This window comes from Lissotriton vulgaris, chromosome 8 (assembly GCF_964263255.1).
Source record: "Lissotriton vulgaris chromosome 8, aLisVul1.2, whole genome shotgun sequence".
NCBI lineage: Eukaryota > Metazoa > Chordata > Amphibia > Caudata > Salamandridae > Lissotriton > Lissotriton vulgaris.
Genome location: NC_141696.1, coordinates 731,704,650 through 731,727,272, shown reverse-complemented (window position 1 = coordinate 731,727,272; position 22,623 = coordinate 731,704,650). Strand labels below are relative to the sequence as shown.

General features: G+C 43.8%; 1 protein-coding gene across 1 annotated transcript in view; it reads left to right on the top strand.

The window, feature by feature from the left end:
* The window catches only part of CFAP47 (cilia and flagella associated protein 47), a 2,734,468-nt gene that overhangs the window by 62,485 nt on the left and 2,649,360 nt on the right, over positions 1-22,623 (top strand). The window contains exons 4-5 of the mRNA XM_086934611.1: positions 1,815-1,953; positions 17,345-17,570. Coding sequence (XP_086790737.1) covers positions 1,815-1,953; positions 17,345-17,570 — 365 coding nt within the window. The remainder of the gene's footprint in view (positions 1-1,814; positions 1,954-17,344; positions 17,571-22,623) is intronic.

The following is a 22,623-nucleotide window of genomic DNA, read 5'->3' as shown; positions in this document are numbered from 1 at the left end:
GGGACCTCGTGGGTGTTTGAGATGTGTCGTTTACACAATATAAATAGCTAAAAACACGCACACACAGACACACAGACAACCACCCCTTATTCGGATGTTGGTTAGTTACTTCCATACATAGGAGATGTGCCGATGATGATATAGTGAGCAAATTGTCAAGAACCTGCCAATCGCACGGGGATGTCTTTCTTTATGTACATCAGAGACCGCACTATCTTAGATACAGATGAAGTGTTGAAGTGTGTGCCATACCAAGGGCTTTTTTGTATAACGTGATTAGTTGAGAGGAAGGCGACCTTGCTATGTTTCCCTCTTTGCTCCGTTGTATATGTATGATTATCAGAATGAGCCAATGTGCTACGAGTAAAAGTACACAAAGTTAATTTTATCCATTGTTGAAAGATGCTCAAGGCCAGCAGATAATTGCTTGTGAGTCAATGAGTGCTCTAGAACTCACTATCTTGTCATTTTGCATGGCTCAACACATAAGCGGGAAGAATTTACCTCACTGATCTTCCCATTAGTTTATGGATTTACAAAATATAAATGGATTTTTGGGGGTGAATGAAACACTGCCAAATTTTCTTTGAAATGCTGATGTTGTTAAATCCTGGTGATCCTAGAGATGAAGGGCACATGGCAGATGTGGAATATGAGCCGACCCACAATACATAAAAAGTTTTTCCAGACTAGATTATATACACGCTTCCCCATCTCTTGGAGGTAATGTTATTGCGACCTTCAATAAATACATAGCTCGAATAGGCCATACACCTTTTAGCTTCGCCATAGAACTGACAATTACATTCACAAAATTACTTAAACCTTGACAGATGAATGGAACTTTATTGAGAGACTTGCTTTTGTTGAGAAAAATTTGATACCAGCGCTAATTATGTTAAGAAACCCCTGAGGAGGTGCACACCTATGAACCCCTCCTGGGAGCTCTTATGTAGTAACACTATGGATCCTATTGCTTTTCGGGTTCCATTCATAAGATGGACAAGTCATCATGGGTGGGACTGGGGGGGGCAACTGTTTGGTCTTGAAAAATACAAGGGGACCGGATTAAATTATGTATAGGTGCAGTAATGCAGCATCACGGTATTGGAGTCCCACACAGATATAAAAAAGACCATGGTTATGCTATTATGACCAAACCATTTTGCTATGGAAAGGGTAAAAAATGACACAAACGTATTACCTTTAAACTGTCTCTTCCACTCAGTTCTCTCTCCTCCCTCAATCACGTATATGCTAGAAATGTCAGGGTTAGGCGCTCAGAAGGGGTATGCCTGGAAGTAGAGATGGCGTTGGCGGATCATTGTGGCTAAAAAGGATTGGATGGGGTGGGTCCTTGGGATTGCTTGTGAAGACAGCTCAGACTAGCTAGCTTTTGCTCGAGGGTCCAAAAGGACCATCTAGCTCAGTCAGAGTTGGGCATTTGGGTCGAGCAAGGCTCGAGTCTAGGTGTCTCGCCCACCCCGAGCTGAAACTTCTCCCGTCTTACTGAAGGATGTCTTACAAACTATTTTCATAGCATTTAAAAATACTACATACATTCAGTGATCACATTTTTCTAAAATTGTTGAATAAAGCAATGGAATTTTTTCTAATTCTCTGGTCCTAATAAATGATACCTCTGTGGAAGTTGCAATGTGTAATTGTCTAAGCTAATATGGCAATGTTAAGCATTTTTCTGTGCAGGCCTGAGAGGTGTGAGAAATATTGATAGCTATCTTAATCTTAATCTGTTTTATTTAATACTAAATTCATTATTTAACTTTATAACATCTTATATTTGTATTATCCAGGTGCCTTCAAGATAATATATAGTGGAAATATACCTATCAATATTCTGCCAAGTAGTGGAACGGTGGCACCCAAAACAATGCAATTGATTAACATCGATCTCTGCACGGATCAGCCAAGAGTTGTTGACGAAATAGCAATGTAAGTGAACACAGCATAGACCTTGAGTAAGAGTTGTTTGCCATTTGTGTATTTTGTCCTACTGTCTGAAATTGGCATCCTCATCTTGAATTATCATGCCAAATCTAAAGTGTTAATCGTAATAAAATCTTGTTTTGTTCAGGATCATATATGCTTGATTGAAAAAGCTTTATTCGAGTTGTACACTCATAAAAGCACACACATATAAATTACATACATTTCTTAAAAACATCAAACAATCTATAACAGTTAGTTTATAGTTAAAAATACATAATACACAGACATAAAAAATTATTTGTCAATTGGGATTAATATAAGCTTTTTCATACAAAGCAGAAACTACATGCATGTTACAGTATAGAAACCTCCGCGTTACGGACCATTCCCGGATTTATACAATAGAATTCATAGCATACATGTTATCCACATTTTAAATTTAAGATTCATATATATCTCCCAGTTGCTATCTACAAATCAAAACCGTACACAGGAAATTGGGAGGATGTAGAAATCAGAAGGTACTGGTAGCTAGAGCCCTCCTCCTTAGGGACCATGCCCACCCCAAATATTTGGCAGTTCCGACTACAATGAACATTTCAGTGGAAGAACAAATAATTCTTAGCCCCTCAACACCACTTAGTACACCGAGATTCCTACAAACTGGGGCCAGCCAAGATTTCCTTGGATTTACATAAGCCACACATGAGAATAGAAAATGTGCGATGCTTTCATTGGGGGCCCCGCATGACGGGCAACACGCACTACCTCCAGTCTTCCAACTGGACGTCATACACCTCAAGGGGAGAGAGCCTGCCCTTAACTGGAAAAATAATTTCCTGTCTGTTGGGAGAGTTATAGTATCCCAATATTTTTCTAAGGATGGCTGATGTTTAATTTCCAAGAATCTAGCCCCCAAGGATTCCGAGGTTACGCTTCTCCAAAGTTTTTGATCAATGTGGTTCCAATATAGTTCTTTAATACTGGATTTGCTGGGGAATACTTCCCCTAAGGGGTTTTCCCACAGTTTGGAGAGCCCAAGCTCAAAAAGTGCATCTCTTAACGTTTTTAGCCATGCGATTTTGTGGAAAACATCAAGTTTGGCTAATGCTAAGAACCCCTCGGCGTAGTGTCTTATTTCCACGGTTGTCCATAAACGTCTCCAATAAAGGATAGGCCTCAATCGGGCACGGTCAGTAAGCGATCTTCTACCTAAGTCTAAACCAAGCGGTATGAGTGGGGTGCTTTGAGGGAGACTAGTTATCCCTCTCAGGAACCTGTTCTCAGATCTCTGAAGGGTAATAAGACTCTCAAAGCCCCAGACTTCAGCCCCATAAAGGGCTGCGCCCAGGGCCTTTGCGTCATAAACCATGAGAACAGGTTTTATGGGCCTGGTTTTAGATTTTATTTGCTCAACCCTGAGTACACCAGAAATCTGCTGATGTTTCAACACCGCCTTCTCTATGTGTCGTGACCAACCCGGTTTACTTGATATCTCTACCCCGAGATACGTGAAAACATCTACCGACTCAAGCTTAATATTGTTCAAAGAAACATTGGGTCGAGAGTGGCACTTTTGCCCAAAGGCCATCAACTTAGTCTTATTTACATTAACCTCTAGGCCCCGTTCCTTACAAAATGAGTCGAAAATGTTCAAAGCTCTCTGGAGGCCCGACGGGGTTTTAGACACGATCAGGGTGTCGTCAGCGAACATCAGAATGGGGACGCTGATGCCCGCTAACGAAGGTGCATCGACCATTGCGTCCAAAATCCTGTCCACAATGCCATTAATGAACAGGGAGAACAGCAGGGGTGCCATAGCACATCCCTGCCGGACCCCCCGCTCAACTGGGAAGTTAGCAGTGGATTCCCCATTCCTCCCCCACTGGACCTTTGCGTAGTTACTTTCATGCAGACGCATTATCAGCGTGAGCAAGTCAGGTGGGACCCCTAATTTAAACAAAACCTCCCACAGCGTGCGCCTGGGCACCAGATCAAAGGCGGCCCTGAGATCTACAAATGCTACATAGAGCCTTCCTTTGCCCAGGAGTACAGTCCCCCACCGCAACATGGTGAAGCGAAAAATTTGGTCGACCGTACTAGTTGCACGTCTGAATCCTGCCTGAAAGGGGGATAACGCATTATTATCATCTACCCAGGCCATAAGTTTGTCAACCAGCATCTTCCCCACCACTTTTTGCATGGTGGCCAACAAACTTATTGGTCTATAATTTGCTGGTAGTGACCGATCGCCTTTCTTAAAGATCGGTATTATTATTGCCCCCTTCCATATCTTTGGGATTTTAGCCCCTTTCGCTAGGCCATTTCCCAACAGGGTCGCGTATTTTGCCCACTGGGCCTTGTCATGTTTAAAGATATCTGAGGGGATTCCATCCAGCCCAGGGGCTTTCCCCCCCTGCAAACTTGCTATTACATGTTCCGCATCCTTGCATGAAAATAAATCACCCTTACAGAATATCATGGGGATTGGTTCTATGGCCATTAGATCCCTGCTCTCAGCATACTGGGGTTTAAAATACTCGACCCACAATGCCTCATCGACATTGTTGTCGGGTTGATTAGAGACACCCCCTCTTCCCCATTTCACGGTTTTCCAGAAAAGCCTGGAATCCTTCTGCCCTGAAGCAGCGAGTAACTCCTCCCAATACTCCTCATCCCACAACTTCTTGGCCAGGCGGATACTATCATTATAATGTTTCCTACTGGCGCTAATCGTAGCCCTAACCCTGCTTTTAAGTGCTCTGCCCAACTCCAGTCTGGCTACCCTGCACTGCTTGTTGAACCAGGACGCCATAGTGATTGGCGCTTTTCTGTTATACTTTGCTGGCTTGGTAAAGTGCGGTTTTATCACAGAAAAGAAGGTGTCATGTATATCAGTTAATTCAACCGAATCTGGTATTACAGGGTCTGCTTTTGTCATGGCAGCAATAGCATTGACTGTCTCCAATTTAATGGACTCCAAAGTGGACAAATTGGCCAGGACATACGGCCATCTCACCCGTCTTAAGTCATTAGTCATGACAGGTACATTCCCATTACCTGAAACTAAATTAGTTCGTGCGGACCTCCACCATGAGTGGGAGACACAAAGGGGGTTATGATCACTTTCAACTCTCCCCACAATTTCCATGTCACCCACACCACACCATAACTCAAAACTACAGATGACGTAGTCGATCCTACTTTTGTTATACCCATTATCAAATGTGCAATTGCCACCTTGGTCGCTTTTAGTCCTGCCATTAAGAGCCCTCAAACCATACTCTAGACATAGCGCGTTCAACAAAAGAATGTCTTTTGACCACCGCTTCACAGGTACGAGGTTTAAATTTGGGACGCCCCAGAGGGCATCCTCCTCCATTCCTATTGGGTGTGCAGTATTTTCTAAAGGCTCAAATGTCCTATTCAAATCGCCAGCCAAAATTACTCTGTTTCCAAGTGACTGGGAATCTAGGGAGGCGGATAGGACCTCTAAGGTGGCAGAGTTCCCAAGACTCGTGCCCCTGGCATATATATTGTAAATGTCTATCACGCCACCCTTTCCTACAGATAACCTCAATAATTGTATGTCCTTGCACCCTAGATCAATCACTTTTATTTTAACCTTTGAATTTTGCTTGATCCAAATTGCGAGGCCACCCATGGGTCTACCCCTGGGGCCTCTCGTAGCTGGTATACAAAAATTTAAGTAACCTGGGAAATATATTGGGTCACAAGCCCACGTCTCTTGGAATAGGCACATTTCGAATCCACTTACAAAGTCAATCCATTGCTGTGACACTAATCTAGCCCCCAGCCCCGCTATGTTCCACGACAAAAAGTTCTCCAGGGTGTTTTCTATACAAGTCCCCTTTTCAGTAGATACCATGGGCAACAAATCAACTCGCGTCCTACAATCACAGTTCTCTCCCACGACAATATCAGTACAATTAGCAACTATTCCCTCCTTGATGCTAATGGTGGTTGGGATAGCTAGTTCACCCACATAGCCCTCAGGACTTGCAATATTACTCCCATCACACATATTCTCTATTTCCGAGGTTAAACTCGTTTCATCTTCATTATTTGACATTTTTCCGCCAGTGTTACTTCCCCCAACCCATTCCCCCCCCGGAGGCGATTGAACATCTGGGCTCTGTCAATATCCCCACCTCATCTGTCCCTGCCCATTCTGTGGGATACATGCCGGTAAATAATACATGTTTGTACTTGCGGTGGGCACAGCCATGGGACCAGCCTCCACCCCAATCGGAATAACAGATCTCGGGTACTCCCAACAACCCCCTGACTGGGCGACAGGTCTCGGGTAGAAGAAAGTTAGGTCCACAACCCCAATCCCTCCAATACTAATATTCCATCCTGGTCCCGTTATCAGCCCCACAACCCTAGGATCCTGAAAATTAATTATGATACACTCACCCCCCTGCTTTTTTAGGGTGTTCCCTATCCAGTTGACTCTTCTTGCCCCAATTATCAGGCCGTCCACTCCCCCTGGCAGAGGTCTATTGACACGAAGCCAGTGCATGGCTTTGTTTTTTAACATGTCAAAGGTTTCTTTTTGACCCTCCATTAGGGGTGGGACATTAGTGAGTATGGCCACATATGGGTAGGAGTCCGGGGTGAGCTGTACTGGAGGAGTCTTAGCCAGGAATTTAGTTATATGGGGTTTTGTGGGTGCTTCCTCCGGGGGAACACGGCAATGTATAAGGGTGTTTTCCACTGCCGCAACAGTATTGGTCCTATTCCCAATGCTAGGGGCCTCCCTCATGGGACCCCTACCCACTCCTGTAATAGTCGTAGGCCCCACCTTATTCCCAGTGCCATTACTGGAGGGCGATTTACCATTTCCTGGCCTTTTGGCCATGGTTTTCCCTTGCCCAATCGGCAAAGACGTGGTATTTTTTCTAGTAGTGGTAGGTGGGGTTTTTACAGCAACATTACAACTCCCATTAACCTTGTTAGAGGATTTAGTGTTCCCACTGTTAGTGCTAATTTTAGAGGGAATTGTATTGGGTACAGTCTTACTGTTCACCCCTTTGGTTTCCTGGACAGGGGTGACACTTACAGGCGGGGATTGCAAGTCCACCAACACCACTTCCTGGTCTTTGCTAGCTAACTGTGAGGGTTTCCCATTCTCACGCAATCTATTTCCAGACTTGAATAAAGATTTAATGGAAAAGAAATTATCCAAGCTAGCTTGCTCTAGATGGTCAAGTTGGTCGGCTAGCTTTTGGAGTCTAAGCTCAACAGGGTGTAAAAGGGAACGCATTATTTTCCCCACTTCTACCAGGAAATCATGATTAGGAGAGGGTAACCCCGGGGGTTCTGAAAAAATTGGGTCATTGGCTGGGGCTGCCAAATTTGCAGGAGGCACCAAATTTGTTGAGTCCACTTCTAATTGGACTGCTATTTCCTCCCCCCTCGGCATTACAACTTCATTCTTTGCAGGGGCATGGCTAAAGGATGATTTAGAACCCAGCTTCCTATGCTTTCTCACAGGTTTTTGTGCTTGTGCTTTTTTGGCAGTAACTCCCCATTTCCTTTTAACACCAGGCTTGGGTTTAAGCATATCCACATGCAAACAAGATTTATCTAGAACTACATTTTCTTTCGATGAGTGACTGGGTGCATCAAAGTGCTCAACAGACAAACCAGTTCCTGCAGTGACTGCTGGAGGGGTATCAACTAGCTCAATCAGGGGGGGTATGTCAAATAGTAAGTCCTGGGTGACTGGTAAAACAATAGATGACAGTGGTGTAACCAGGGCAGGAAAGTTTAAACCTTGGTTTTTTTCAGGCGGGTTTTTCAAAAGCTCTATCGAGAGCCTACGCCCAGCTCGTCTTTCCGCCAGGGCAATCTCTTTGTCAATATCCTGTGGCAAGCGTTTGAATATATGCTTTTTTTCTTTAATCCGCTCCTCAAAGTCCGCAATTAAGTTGTTGGCATTACATTTTATGCAATCAAAGTGGAGCCTTTGTAATTTTATTTGAGTTTGAAGTGTCTTTTTGATGTGATTTTGCTGAAGTGTCAAATGTATGGGTTTGTTGTGGCTGCCGACATAGAAGATCGGTTGAGAATTTATTTAGTAATTTGTCAATGTTTTAGATTTTCCTTCAAATATTTTTCAGGGGGCTGCAGCAGGCCTCTATCACATTTTCCAGGAAGATTCCATATACGTTTAATTTATAGAATGTTGATATATATATATACCCGACAAGTTACTACCTCTCCTTTTTAACAAATCAATCTGTCTTCAAGAGCTCTGCAAGGGACAGGACTAACTACAGCTAGCAAACGTGAAAAATATATTATTTGTTCCTTCCCTGCAGGGGCATTTTGAATCTTACTCTGTATAAGAAATTATTAGTAGGGCAAAATCAGTTGTCTTGCTCCTCTCATCAGGACAGATGAATCCCCTACCCTACCCATGCCTTTCTGCTGATGTCTTAATGATTAAAAAGACTAGGGGTAAGGCTTAACCTCAAGAAATCATGCTAAGCTTTCTAGTGGTAGGAGTTCGACACCACCCATTGTCGTTAGGGGAGGGTTTGGTCAACAGGTACACTTGTCTGCTATTTCAAAGCAAAATACAGAAACCAGTGTCTTTTGTCTGTGATGCTGATTTCTCAACCTCTGATGAGGATATTTTAGATTTGTTACTTATACAGGCCTAGAGTGATGTAAATGTTGGTTCAGGCTCAGTCAAGGTTTTCTTTTCAGCTACTCTTTATTTAATGTGCATTGTGGCACATTTTATTGTCAGCATTTCTTTCCATGTGAATCTCCATCACTTACATTTTGCCCATTAACGTCCCCATTCACCAACTCCTGCCTCTCTCCAGTCCCCATTTTTTTTGTTTTGCAGTTTTATTTAGTGCAAAGTCAACCCAAAGGTATTGGAGCGCTTTACATGAGCATCAGTTACGTTACACAAGGATGCATTCATTTTTTCCCCGTAGGTACGGAGAGATTAAACGATTTGCCCAAAATCACTGGATGTTGAGTCAACGCCGAGACTCGAACCTGGTTCCCCCCAGTTCCAAAGTCGGAAGCTCTGATGACCGTTACGCTACATCCATGTTCTCTGTGATCCTACTACAAAAGTAAACTTGTTCCACTTCTTTCAAGAAGAAAACTTGACAGGAACGATCCACTTTTTGGAAAAGCAGATGTGCCGACTGGCTAGAGCTGCTGACTTTGGAATCTGGGGAACCAGGTTCAAATCCTGGCCTCAACTCAACATCCTGTTATTCTGGGCAAATCACTAACGCATTTATTTTGTAAAGCAGAGGGCGAGTAACATAGTCTGATTCTGTTGCAAAGCGCTTTTATGCCTTTGGTATTGGCCCATGCTGGAATAAACTACAAACAACAAAAGAGTAGGTTGCTCTTAGGTGTAGAATCTTCCAAGATGGTCGATATCAAGTATTCAAAATGTGGGTGACATGATGAACAGGACCACATAGGGGTGGGGTGTTTGAGAGACACAAAGCTGTGTATAAATGAAACAAGTTTATGGTAGTCTGAAATGGTTGCTGTTACTGATCAGAGGTTAGTCAAAAGAAAATGCTGGCGGAATTAGGAGAGACATCAGGTGAGCCTGTGAGATGGAAAGCAAACCAAGTATGAACAGGTCATAGAGAGTTTTTACCTTGCCCTCTCTGCAGGGTCACCACATATTTTTGCTTTCCTCTACCTTCCTTCGCTGAACCAGTTTTTCTTCTTGGCTGGTAGGTATCTGTGCACTTTTCCCCTGCTAACCAGTGGTATAGTGCTTGTGTTGTTTCTTGGAAACATGATAAAATTGGCCAGCACCTGATTGGTACATTTCATTTACTTATAAGTCCCTAGTAAATGGTACTAGTCAGCTGCAGCACTCATCGTGCACCCGCTAAAGTAGCCTTTTAAAACATTTCTCAGGTCTGTCACTGCAGCCTTAGTGCAGTTTTAAAATGTCGATTCAGCCTGCCAAAGTAAAGCTTTTGCCTGGCCTAAACCATGCTTTTTACCTTCCTTTTTAAAACTTATATGTCACCCTTAAGGTATGTCCTCCACGCTCATATGGCATGGTGTGTGATATCTATAACATGGGACATGTGGTTTTAAGTTTTACATGCCCTGGCAGAGGAAAACTATGAAAGTTGTTTTTCAATGCTAAAGGGCTGTCTCCCCCATATAGTAACACTAGTGTACCTTATTACACGTAATAAGTGATAACTTCAGTTTGGGACCAGAGAAAGAAATGTTGTTTAAACTCAAATTCATTTTAATTTAAAATCCTCTTTAAGGTAACGTCGGATTTGAAGTTACTATTCTGAAAATGCCACATTTAAAAATTGGTCCTTTTTTTGTCTTAAACTAAATGTGCTTTTCTGCCTCTGTCCAGGGCCACATGCCTGTGAATGGCTCTCTTGTAGTGGTTTGTGCATTGCTTCCAGACATAGAGACAAAAGAGGCCTGGGTGCTAGGGGAGAGGGTCTTTCTGGCAGGGTGGCTGGGGAGGAGACGAACCCTGTCTTTATTGTACTTTAAAGGACCCTGACTGTAGCACACACAAAGGAACCGGACACCAGGCATGCCCTTGTCACACTAGTCAGTTTTGAGACAAACCTCAGTTTTGGGTGTAGATCAGGTAATTACCCCACACAAAGACTGCCACCAGGCATTTAAAGTGGCCCCTTCAGAACCTCTCATCAGATCAATCCTGGACCTGTGTTTGAAGAAGGAAGATTGGACCTGCTTGCTTTGAACCCAGGCTCCCCAAAAGTGAATCCAAGTGTCAGTTGTCTGACGTCTTGTTTGAGCTATAGGAACACAACACACTTCCAGAAGCCTCCCTCCAACTGCCCAGCTGACAACACTACCTGCATTTGCCTGAACCCTGCTGTTTTGGCCTCTGGAGTGCCCTCCCAGGTCTTGGACTTCTGGCTGGAATCAGAGTTTACTCCTCTTGAAAAAAGATGGGGACACAGAAGTTTTGGGCTCCTCCCAAACTGTTGAACTGGCCTCTTTGTTTAGACCACCTGCAATGACTGCCACAACGAAGCTCCAGTGGAGCCTTCTCTTCATGCCAACAGCAACCGTCAGAGATGACCACAACCTGATGCTCCCTTGAGACCTGCTCTTCGCACTGACAGAACCATCCTGTGTCGACTGCCAAGAATCACCATTGTTGGCTGACACTGCGCTACTGCAGCAACTGTTCGTGATGCCCAATCTGCAACTTGCACCAGCATTCACCTCCTCGCTGCCTGCGTCAATGGCACTCTTCAGGCACTTTTGAGAAGATAACTCTTTAGCTGGACAAATGTGGTCCCTGTATTCGCCCCACGCTCCTTTGCGGCTGGTGTAACGTGCACCCTTCCCTGGTGCAGCATGACCAGTTAACCACGAATTGAGCTTTGTAAATTCTGGCTCTATTGTCATCCAAAACTTTCGAAACTCATATCTCCGGTTCAACTGATTGGATTTGTATTGCTTTGGTGGAACTTTATTTATTAAAAATTACTCTGTTTTTCTAATTTGGTTTGGGATTTTTCTTGTATTGTGTTTTCAGCTTATTACTGTTTGAGTACTGCATAAATAATTTACACTTTGTCTCTAAGTTAAGCCTGAGTGCTTTTGTGCCAAGCTACTAGAGGGTTGAGTACAGGTTAATTTAGTGACTTTAGTTGTTCACCCTGACAAGGATTGTGTTTAAATTTTGAGTGGGTTTTTGCACTCCTCACAACTAATATCTTAATTTCTTATAAAAAGAGACAAATAGAATAAGTCAGTGTAAGCACAAAATGGGCTGGCCTATGGCAGGACAAACAGGCAAGTTGATGTTGATAGGGTTAGAGTAGTTTTTTTTCTTCAGTGAATTTTAAAGAGTATTCTACACTGCACTGAATATAGTACGCTTAACCTAGATTTAACTCTATTGCTTTATAATCCTCAAATTCTCATCTTACACCAGTTGTGATACCTACAGACTGCATTTCTGTTTACAACTCATCAGCTAGATCAATTTCTGTGGGTTTGTGTGGAATCTCTTTTACCATTTTCCCTTGAATTCAGTTTTTAATCGCATATATATCAAATTCCAGTTGGTTCACATACTTGACCTGGATCCCTTTGGACTTGTATTTACCACTGATGTTCAGTGGTAAAATATTGCTACCTGAAGGTCCTCCTGTATCCAAAAGGGTCCTGATTTATACTGTTTAAATAGTTCAAGAGGAAGAGTATGGGGAGAAAGAAGGCTTTTATGAATTGACCATAAGTAGAAGGAGCATTTGGGTATTTTTTTCATAGAGTTCTCTTTGAGGAAATGTTCTTATTACTTTCTGGTGATAGGCTATCTTTTACTGAATGCATGTACCAGATAACTTCTGCTTTGTGCCTTTTTAAAGTTATTGCCCATAGTGATTACAAAGAATCATTTGAACCAACAAGCCAACTAATTGGGTCTTTACCTGTTAGATCCAACTTTGGAACCTAATTCTATAAGGGTTACTAGTGTCAACAGGAAATAACGTTTTGTTAGTTACAGCTTCATATTTCTTTTAAACCCACCCAGACCACAAGAAACAGTAATTATCACTGTCCTGACTATCCACCAGCCCATGCCATTGTTACCTCATCAGGCCCCTCCATGCAATAACGTTTAGAGGCTTTACCTCTGGGTTAGTGGAGTCTGTCTAGCTGGGGGATCACTGATAAAGGGAACTGATGGCCAAGTACATCCAATTTCATCATTTTAATTCTCACAGACCACACTCTTATGCTAGCATGGAATTTGGACCGGTTTGGTCAATAGAGGTGCATACGGTCTCACTTATCCTCATCTCTTCTGCACAGGAGTCCTGGTTCCTATTCTCCGCTGTGATTCCTACACCTCTAATCTCCCATCTCATAGGTCGAGACAGCTGCCACAGGTCACACAAATCGCCAAAACTTTTCGAAAGTCGATGCAGCTTCAACATAACAGCTCGACCTATCTGAGCCCTGGCAATATTTTGTTAACCATGACTTTTTACCAAATCTAGCCAACTATCAATCTTCTGAGACCATTTCCAGTCCTGTTCAGAATCGCTTCCTGCTTCGCCTGACAGCATGGCAGGCTCTTGGGTGGTGAGACCAGGGCAGCCCTGCCACCTGGTGCTGACGTTTGGGATGGTGCTGTGTTTATAGGTAAATTGAGGTACGGGTTACGCACTCCGCGTTTAGTTTTTTGGTGAAGAAGCTGTGGTGTGCATCAGAGATATCACTCCCCGACTATAAAATGAGGTAATCAATACAATGTCTGTGGCACTTACGATAAGTGCCAAATCCCTGAGCACAACCTCTAAAAAACGATTGACGTTTTTATCCAATTTTTTAGTTCCAATAAAGTTTAGACCAAAACTGCGTGGAATTTTCTCATTATTTATTTCATGTTGTTTTCACATGAGTATTGTTTGTTCAAGAGGTTACTCACCCTTCTGCATTGCAGAGATGCCGACGATGCGAAGCTGATCCTGTGTCTTCTCGAGTTCGTTGACAGCAACCCAAAAGAAAAGTCTGAAGCCATGGGTGCAATTGAATACCCCTGATGAAGGACTGATTGTCCGAAATGCATTGGGTGATGAGGTTATGATGTAACACAATTTGTGGTACCAGCAATGGAATATGGAATATGGAATTTACAGACTTTAACCTCTTGAACAAACAATACTCATGTGAAAACAACATGAAATAAATAATTAGAAAATTCCAAGCAGTTTTGGTCTAAACTTTATTGGAACTAAAAAATTGGATAAAAACGTCAATCGTTTTTTTAAGATGTTGTGCTCAGGGAGTTGGCACTTATCCTAAGTGCCACAGACATTGTAGTGTTTATAAGTAACACAGGTTTAAAGAGCACCTGCTGCAGAGTTCTTTGTGTGTGCAGCAGTTTTCAGGCAACAATAAATATGTCAAGGTGGTTAAAGTTGCTTCTGAAGAGCGATCTTTTGTCTAGTGACAGTTCCCTCTCATAATAAAGCGCAGAGGGTTAATATGCCTTCTGCAAATAATGTGTACCACACAAATCACCAACCTGTATTTTATGTTGATCGCTCAGCAGGTTACTATTTTTGTCACAGAGTTCCTTTTGGTACTTGCAGTTTAGAAGTTACAACCCAAATATAGCACAGTGAGGTATGAACTGTCATCAAAGAGCTGCATACAAACTACATGGTATAGTTTAGAACGTTATGTTTTTTCCCCAATGTTTCTTTATCCTAATGTTGCTAAAAAGGTTTCATTCAACTAGAAATACATTCATATTTGTAAAGCCAACCACTGTGGTAAGTTTTGTGCTTCTCCAGGCCACACACATAAATTATAATAATGCCTCCTGGTATGGGAAGCGTGACTCCTACGCCCTATAATCCTTATCGCATGGATACTCACAAACTTTCTCCCAGGGGCCCAATTTATAGTGTGGTTTGTGTCCGAGGGCCGCACCGATGAGGCGGGATCAGTGGGGGAGGGGGTGGGGCTAGAGCAACTAAAAAACTGTGACCATGAGGTTGAACACAGGTCCCTGCAGCGGACGCCTTCGTCCACTGAGCCACCAGTCCCGGCATAGACACATCTCTCTCTCTTTCTCTTTCTCTCTCCATCTCTCTCTCTCTGTCTCCCTCCCACTCTCTCTCTGTCTCTCCCCCTCTGTCTCCTTCCCTCTGTCTCCTTCCCTCTCGCTCCCTCTGTCTCGCTCCCTCTCTCTGTCTCCCTCTCCCTTTCTCTGACTCCCTCTCTCGGTCTCCCTCTCCCTCACTCTGTCTCCCTCCTCCCTCCCTCCCTCTGTCTCCTTCCCACTCGCTCCCTCTCTCTGTCTCCCTCTCCCTCACTCTGTCTCCCTCCTCCCTTCCTCCCTCCTGTCTGTCTCCCTCCTCCCTCTGTCTGTTTCCCTTCCTCCTCCCTCTGTCTGTCTCCCTCCCTCCTCCCTCTGTCTCCCTCCTCCCTCTGTCTGTCTCCCTCCTCCCTCTGTCTCCCCCCTCCCCCTCTGTCTCCCTCCTCCATCTCTGTCTCGCCTCTCCCTCTCTGTCTTCGTCCCTCCCTCCTCCCTCTGTCTGTCTCCCTCCTCCCTCTGTCTGTCTCCATCCTCCCTCTCTGTCTGTCTCCCTCCTCCCCTTCTGTCTGTCTCCCTCCTCCCTCTCTGTCTGTCTCCCTCCTCCCTCTGTCTGTCTCCCTCCTCCCTTTGTCTGTCTCCCTCTGTCTGTCTCCCACTCCCGCCCTCCCTCTATCTGTCTCCCCCTCTCTCTGTCAGTCTTCCTCCCCTCCCTCTGTCTGTCTCCCTCCTCCCTCTCCCTCCCTCCCTCTCCCTCCCCCTCTCTCTGTCTGTCTCCCTCCCCCTCCCTCCCTCTCCTCTGTCTGTCTCCCTCCTCCCTCTCCCTCCCCCCTCTCCCTCCCTCCCTCCCTCTCCCTCTGTCGGTCTCCCTCTCCCTTTCCCTCTGTCTGTCTCCCTCCTCCCTCTGTCTCCCTCCTCCCTCTGTCTGTTTCCCTCTCCCTCTCTGTCTCCCTCCTCCCTGTCTCCCTTCTCCCTCTGTCTGTCACCCTCTGTCTCCCTCGTCCCTTTGTCTCCCTCCCTCTCCCTTTCCCTGTCTCCCTTTCTCTGTCACCCTCGTCCCTCAGTCTCCCTCCCTCTCCCTTTCTCGGTCTCCCTTTCTCTGTCTCCCTCCATTTCCCTCCCTCCCTTTCCCCCCCTCCCTCCATTTCCCTCCCTCCCTTTCCCCCCTCCCTTTCCCCCCTCCCTCTCCCTCTGTCTCCCTCCATTTCCCTCCCTCCCTCTGTCTCTCTCCTTTTCCCTCCCCCCTCTCCCTCTGTTTCCCTCCCTTTCCCTCCCTCCCTCTCCCTATGTCTCCCTCCCTCTCTTTCTCACTCCCTTTCCCTCCCTCCCTCTCCCTCTGTCTCTCTCCATTTCCCTCCCTCCCTCCCTTTCTCTCCCTCCCTCTGTCTCCCTCCATTTCCCTCCCTCACTCCATTTCCCCCCTTCCCCCTTCCTTTCCCTCCCTCCCTCTCTGTCTCCCTCTATTTCCCTCCCTCCCTCCCTGTTTCCCTTCATTTCCCTCCCTCCCTCCCTGTTTCCCTTCATTTCCCTACCCCCTCTCCCTCTATCTCCCTCCAATTCCATCCCTCCCTCTGTCTCCCTCCCTTTCCCTCCCTCCCTCTCCCTCTTTCTCCCTCCATTTCCCTCCCTCACTCTCCCTCCCTCCATTTACCTCCCACCCTCTGTCTCCCTCCACTTCCTTCCCTCCCTCTCCCTCTGTCTCCCTCCATTTCCCTCCCTCTGTCTACCTCCCTTTCCCACCCTCCCTCTCCCTGTCTCCCTCCATCCCTCTCCCTCTTGTCTCCCTCCCTTTCCCTCCCTCCCTCCCTCCCATTTCCCTCCCTCCCTCTGTCTCCCTCCCTGTCCCTCCCTCCCTCTACCCCCCTCTGTCATCTCACCCTGTCTGTGTGTGCCCGGGCTGAGACAGCTTCCAGGGCACACACACACACACACACACACACAGCTGCACCGAGCACTTCACAGGTCTTTAAAAGACCATTTGCATGTTAATGAGGCTTTGTTGTATTTCACCTCTTCACCCCTCCCTGGAGTTCCACTTTGACTATCACTGGTCGCCTGGCCCCCACAGAGCAGCAGAGTCTCTTAGACATGTGCTGCTGCAACCGGCAGTGTTTAAAGACCCTTTAATTTTTTTTTTTTAAAAACACGGGTACAATGTCTGATAGGTCCGCAGGCTGCCGAGGAAGGCTTGCCGGGCCGCTGGCGGCCCGCGGGCCGTACTATGAGTACCCGTGCTCTATCTTATCATGTAACAATTCTTTTAGACTGATTTACATAGGCATGATTCATTTGCTCTGTATGATTTGTGTACGATGTAAAGCTCTCTGACACTCTACACTGGTATGAGTAGCGCTTGGCAAAAAATAAATGCATGTGAAAGAGGTGCAATAGAGAGATGAGGGCCAATGGTGAAGCGTGGTAGGAATAGAATTCTTGGAGAATGAATTATTTTTTTTAGGGGAGTTGGATGGGGGGGGGGAGGTGCAAACAAAGATTGTCGCCCTGGGAGCCACCAGCACTAAAGCTGTAGGCCACTTTATCGGGAGCTAACAAATACAACTAGACATCCGGGGATTCCTGCATAATGTTTTTAAAGTAATCAGGGGTCTGGGTTTTTAAAGAGATTTCATAATACAATATGCAATGCAGTGTATGCCATTGGATAGTAATAATATTCATTTAATAAATTAAGTTTCGTCTGTGGATGAAGCTGCATCTTGTGAGTTTTGAAGCAAAAATTGATTTAAATTGGCGAGAAAAAAAACGTTTATGATCTTGCTTTATATTTTTTTCCAGAGTGAAATTACAAGGGCGTGAAGAAAAAGATTTGTCGATCAAGTGCAAAGTGGTTGAGCAAGTTCTGGAACTGCACAACATGTCCGGCGGAACCTTGGACTGTGTTGATTTTGGGTCTGCCTATTTTGGAACATCAAAGACCGAGCAAGCTGTACTATACAATAAGAGCCCAGAGCTCTTGGACTGGGTGGCTATTCTGGATGATGTTACCCCCGGGGTTGAGCTAGTAAGGAAATCATGCTTTCTTATCTGAAATCTAGAATTTGACGCTGTTCTTAGCTTTCCTCTTTTTTATGTGCTTTATTTTTTCTAGTCAAAAGACAGCACCTTCTTTCACTTAGTAAAGTTAAGAACTATTTTTGTTTCTTTGCAGTTTTTTTCTTTCGTTTAACAAAATGCAACTTTTTTCTTTATTATTTATTCGCCTTTTGTACAAGTCACTGGTGTATTTATAACTAAATGAACAGGAGGCGGAAGCAGAGGCTCTCAAAGTCAGACACATGGAGCTCAAAAAGGTGCATGGGTTTCCCCTCTACCACCTCATAAATGTAATAAACAAAGATAGACAAGGTTTGAGGTCTAAGAGAATATGCAGTACATTCCGTTAGGGTTTTTTGTTCGAAAAAAATATTTTTATATTGGTTTCCAGATTATTTTTTGGAAGCAAATAAAAAAAAATATTCTAACAAAGAACCCTAAGGGCATTTACTGCCCCATCTCTTAGACCTCAAATCTTGCCTGTTTTTGACTGGTGTCTTCATGGAGATTTTCACACCTCATGCCTTCCTTTCCATGTCTCATTTACTTTTATAGCTGAGACATTGGGAGTTAAAATTAGTCTTTGATTTTTGAATTACATTTTTTTTTATTTTTTCAAGTCAAAACCACTTTATTCGATTAATAAAAATCATAAAAGTATGCTATACATATACAATTAAAAATATTAAAAGAAGTGTATATACAAGGTAAAAAATACTGTACAAATTCATTTTACAATCATTAACAATCATTTACAGTGCAATTCGGTAATGTACTTCAGTTGTTTTTAGGAGGAATGGGTTTCTTGTGCAGCTTTCAGTCTCGCCCTCCTACTTCTAACCGACATGGCAAAAAAGCTGGCAACACAAAACATAGTTAAAGGGGATTCCAACAATTGTAAAAACAATAAGGCTGGTCTACACTGAATAAAGTTCATATTCTTCAGTAAAGGGAGAATAAACATTTTCCTAGCATCATGGTACAGAGGACAAAAAAATGTAAAATGCAAAGTATCTTGGGGGGAAAAGTCATCACATTTGCACGGAGCTGCAACTTCAGGTCTACTCCACCCATGCAAATCCCACAATACCGTATGTATTTGGTTAAACCGGAATTTTGTCAGTAACCATCTATGTAAGGAATTAGTCACTGTAGACAGATAGGGAGACATCATTAATGGCATGGTAACCAGAACATGGCCCCTAACCAATGGTTTACTTAGTTCTGTAGCTTCCCGCTCTGCCTCCCTTAGCATAGTAAAATTAGTTTTTACCCACACAATATCTGACTTACATAAAGATTCTGGGTTGTGGAAAATTTCCGGTCTCCCCAAATATACTGCTAACATTTTTATGTAGGCCAGCCACTGAATTTCCATTGTGTTATCTAGATTGATACAATCCTTTAAGATCTTATGGTTTAAGGAAAGATTCGGATTCAACCAGATCCTAATCCATAGCAGAATGGGGGCTATATTAATTATATCTGCTATTTACCCTATCCCCAATTCAAGGTGGATAGAATGGGTAGCTGTGGATTGCGGGAGGCCTCGAAGTGTCCGTAGGAATTTATTTTCTTCTGTTTGTATGCGGTCTGGTTTAGTAAAACCCCATATTGCTGCCCCATATCTTGTAATAGCCAGGGTCTTAGCCCTGTAAATTGCCAGGATCGCCTCAAAGGGTTTCCCTCCCAACCTTTTCGCAAAACCTAGCACTGCCGCCGAGGAGCTTCTCACAGCATTTACCTTCAAAGAGACCTGAGGGGACCACGTACCCCTGTCATCAAAGACTACTCCCAAATAGGTAAAAACCTTTACTCTGGAGATTTCTTCCTTTCCACAGAAAAATGTCTTAACTTTGTTTTTAGAGACACCCAATGACATTTTAACTTCACCGTATATGGCACGGCAACAGAGAAACCACTCGCTCCTTTACTGAACCCTTTTAAATACCATCTTGTGGTATGAGGCACTACAATGTTACTCTGAGATACAAAATATTACCTAAATTTCAAAGTGAATTCGCCACGTGTTGGTGAGATATGTGTCATTTGCAGCAACATTGAAGTAACTTAAGTAACGCAGAAGTCGTTTACTTTATTGGCACAATGTAATGACAATTTACCTTTGGATAAAGGTAAGCTTTAACAGGCACATGCATCAATGTAGGCGTTTGCGATTCCTTAATTGCGATTATTAAGGAATCACAATAAAGGAATTGCAAAAGCCTATGCATGTAAGAATTGCTATAAAATTAGCGATTCCCAAACACTCGCAAAAAAAGGTTGATGATGTGCCTGTAAGTCTGTAAATGATTCCCCAAAGAATCAAGTAAGAATAGGCTTTTTGTCTTAACTGCAGTTGGATTTACGTGTCCCAGCTGTTGAGATATGAAAAACTAGTAAATTTTACAAATTACTTCCCACCAGAAGTCTGCTGTATTTCATATTCTCCTAAAAAATGTAATTTTCCCACTGAATTGAAATGGCTCATTCTTACATTTCTTAGGGGCACATACATCAAGCTATTTTGCGATTGCAAAATGGCCTTTTCTAATGAATGCCAAGTTTTTTAAGTCGCAATTTAGGTAACTGGAATTTTTTGTGATTCCCTAAATTGCAAATGCAAATATGGAATCGCAATTTGTGATTACTAAATGCACATGCAGGAAGCCTTTCCTAAATGCGAACTGTGCATTTAGGAAACACTAATTAACATCAACTTCAAGTTGATGTTAACTATGTGCATACTTTGAAAAATGCACAAAACTGCATTTTTCAAAGTGCCATGTGGCGCACACGTGCCCCTATACCTTACATGTGCACCTTTTTTTGTTAGGGGCACATCAGGGGGGCTTTAGGCCCCTTGGCACCCTTGCCTGTGCATTACCTAATTAGGGATTACAATTCAGGTAATGCAAGACCATTCTCACCTATGGGCCTTGAGGCCCTTAGGAACGAATGGAGTCGCAATGACAAATAACGAATCCCTAATTGTGTTTGTGATTCTTAAGAAATTGCAATAAGACCATTGCTATTTTCTGTCTGTTTTGTTGCATTGCATTTTGTGATTACCAAATAGCTATAGTGGAGAAGTGTGGCTCACTGGTTAGAGCAGGCAGACCCTGAAGCAGAGGTCAGACCCGGGACCAGGGTTCAATTCCCGACGCGGCAGGGTCTTGAGCTCAAATGTCCACGGACTCGATAACTCTCGCTTCGGTGCCTGACCTAATCATGGGTTCACACTCTGCAACTCTGGGCATTAAGCTTGCTTAATCTCCACAACGCCCCCCCGCGGCGGGATGCCTGGCTTTCACCTTGGGGATGCCCTGTAGGGGCTATCTCACAGGGAAAAACCAGGACGGGTTCCCAAGGCAAGCGCTTAGAGACCCCTGGGTGATAAGCGCTATATAAATCCAATATACAATACAATACAATACAATTTCTAAAAAATTGCTAATTGGTAATCTCAAAATTATACTTTCATGCGTGTGGCCCTAAGATCTTTACCTGCCACTTTTATAACCATTTGAACCTAGAATGGCGATTCTGTACAAGGTTCATTTTTTGTGTGTTTCAAAGTGTCCTCTAAGTGACTGCCACCCCCTTTTACAAATGGCAAGATTTAACGTGAAAGATGCATCTTTGTCTTTAAATGCCTGCACATATTAGGGATTTACAGCTTTCCAAAAGAAAACCCTTGTTTTGATCAAAGGCAACTGTTAAGTGACACTGATTTGAAACCTTACAGATATGCAGTTCTCCCAGTGCAGTGCAGTGGATTGCCTTGTGAGTCAAACAGAGAGCTTTAAAGGATATTCTTCCTACTACCAGTAGGTACTATAGGGTATTGAGGGCAGGGTTATGTGGTCCCATCTATTCAGGCTTTGACCTTGTTTGGTAGCAACATTCTGAACTCTGAGTTAGTTGGAGTTTTTTATGAACACCCAGGCCTGCTAGAAATGACGTTTGGGATAGCTACCACTCACCCCAGCTCTGAGTCCTTAGGTTAAGATTTTTAAAACCTGCGAACACTAGCTCTTTATATTCTCAGCAAATAGCACTTTTGTGATGATTATTTTGTCACGATTCATTTCCGAAATATTATAGTAAAATGGACTCCTTTATGAGGTACGTTTTGTGTTTTTTTCCCTCATCTGTTTTTTAGCCCTTATTTGGAAATTAATTGGCCTTCTCTTTTATGACTTTAAATCATTTGTTTCAATTATGCAAATAGTAAGTTAGGACTATGATGGTTGTCCTCCATCTTGAAAATATGTGATTGAGAGCCAACACTCAAGTAAGCCTTCGTGCTGAAATTGAACAGAAAGTCCAGTGTGGATAAGAGAGGTCAGAGCCGTTTCAGGATCTGTCGTGACTAAGTGCTATGATTATGGAAAAGTTTTAAGCTTGTGTTGGTCTTACTCTTTCTTTAATGCCTCCTGCTGCATCTTAAAATTCTGCTTCTTATGTATGTTCTTACTTCAACTTTTTTTCCCTCCTGCTGCATCTTAAAATGCTGCTTGTTATGTTCTGACTTTTACGTTTTTTAGGTCGAAGCCTGCATTGCAGGGCATGCCCTGCTGCAGGAAAAGAGATATTGTTAACAGGGGATTTCAGTATGGCATGAAGCCACGCCCCTTTTTTCCATTGGCAGGCCTCTGGAAAAAGCTCCTGTTTAGCAGATTTGTCTGCTCTGGATCCCGCCTCTCGAGGACTCCATGACCTGCCTTATGGTAGCACGACAATATTTTTAGAAATATTGCCTTGGCAACCATGAGGCAGGTCAAGGAGTCCTGGAGGGGCGGGATTCAGTATCCTGTTACCGCCCCTTTTTTTGTGCGCGTGTGCTTATCGTCATAGTTGCCTCGTTCTCCTTGCTGGAAGGAGGCATTGCAGTGGATGGACCCTCCTTGTTTTATTTAGCTTTCGAGCGGGCAGTGCTTGAGCTGACAAGTCTGGATGTTGTAACGGGTTGTGCTCTGCCACCTTCAAAGGAATGTGTGCGCTCTGCACCCTGCCTG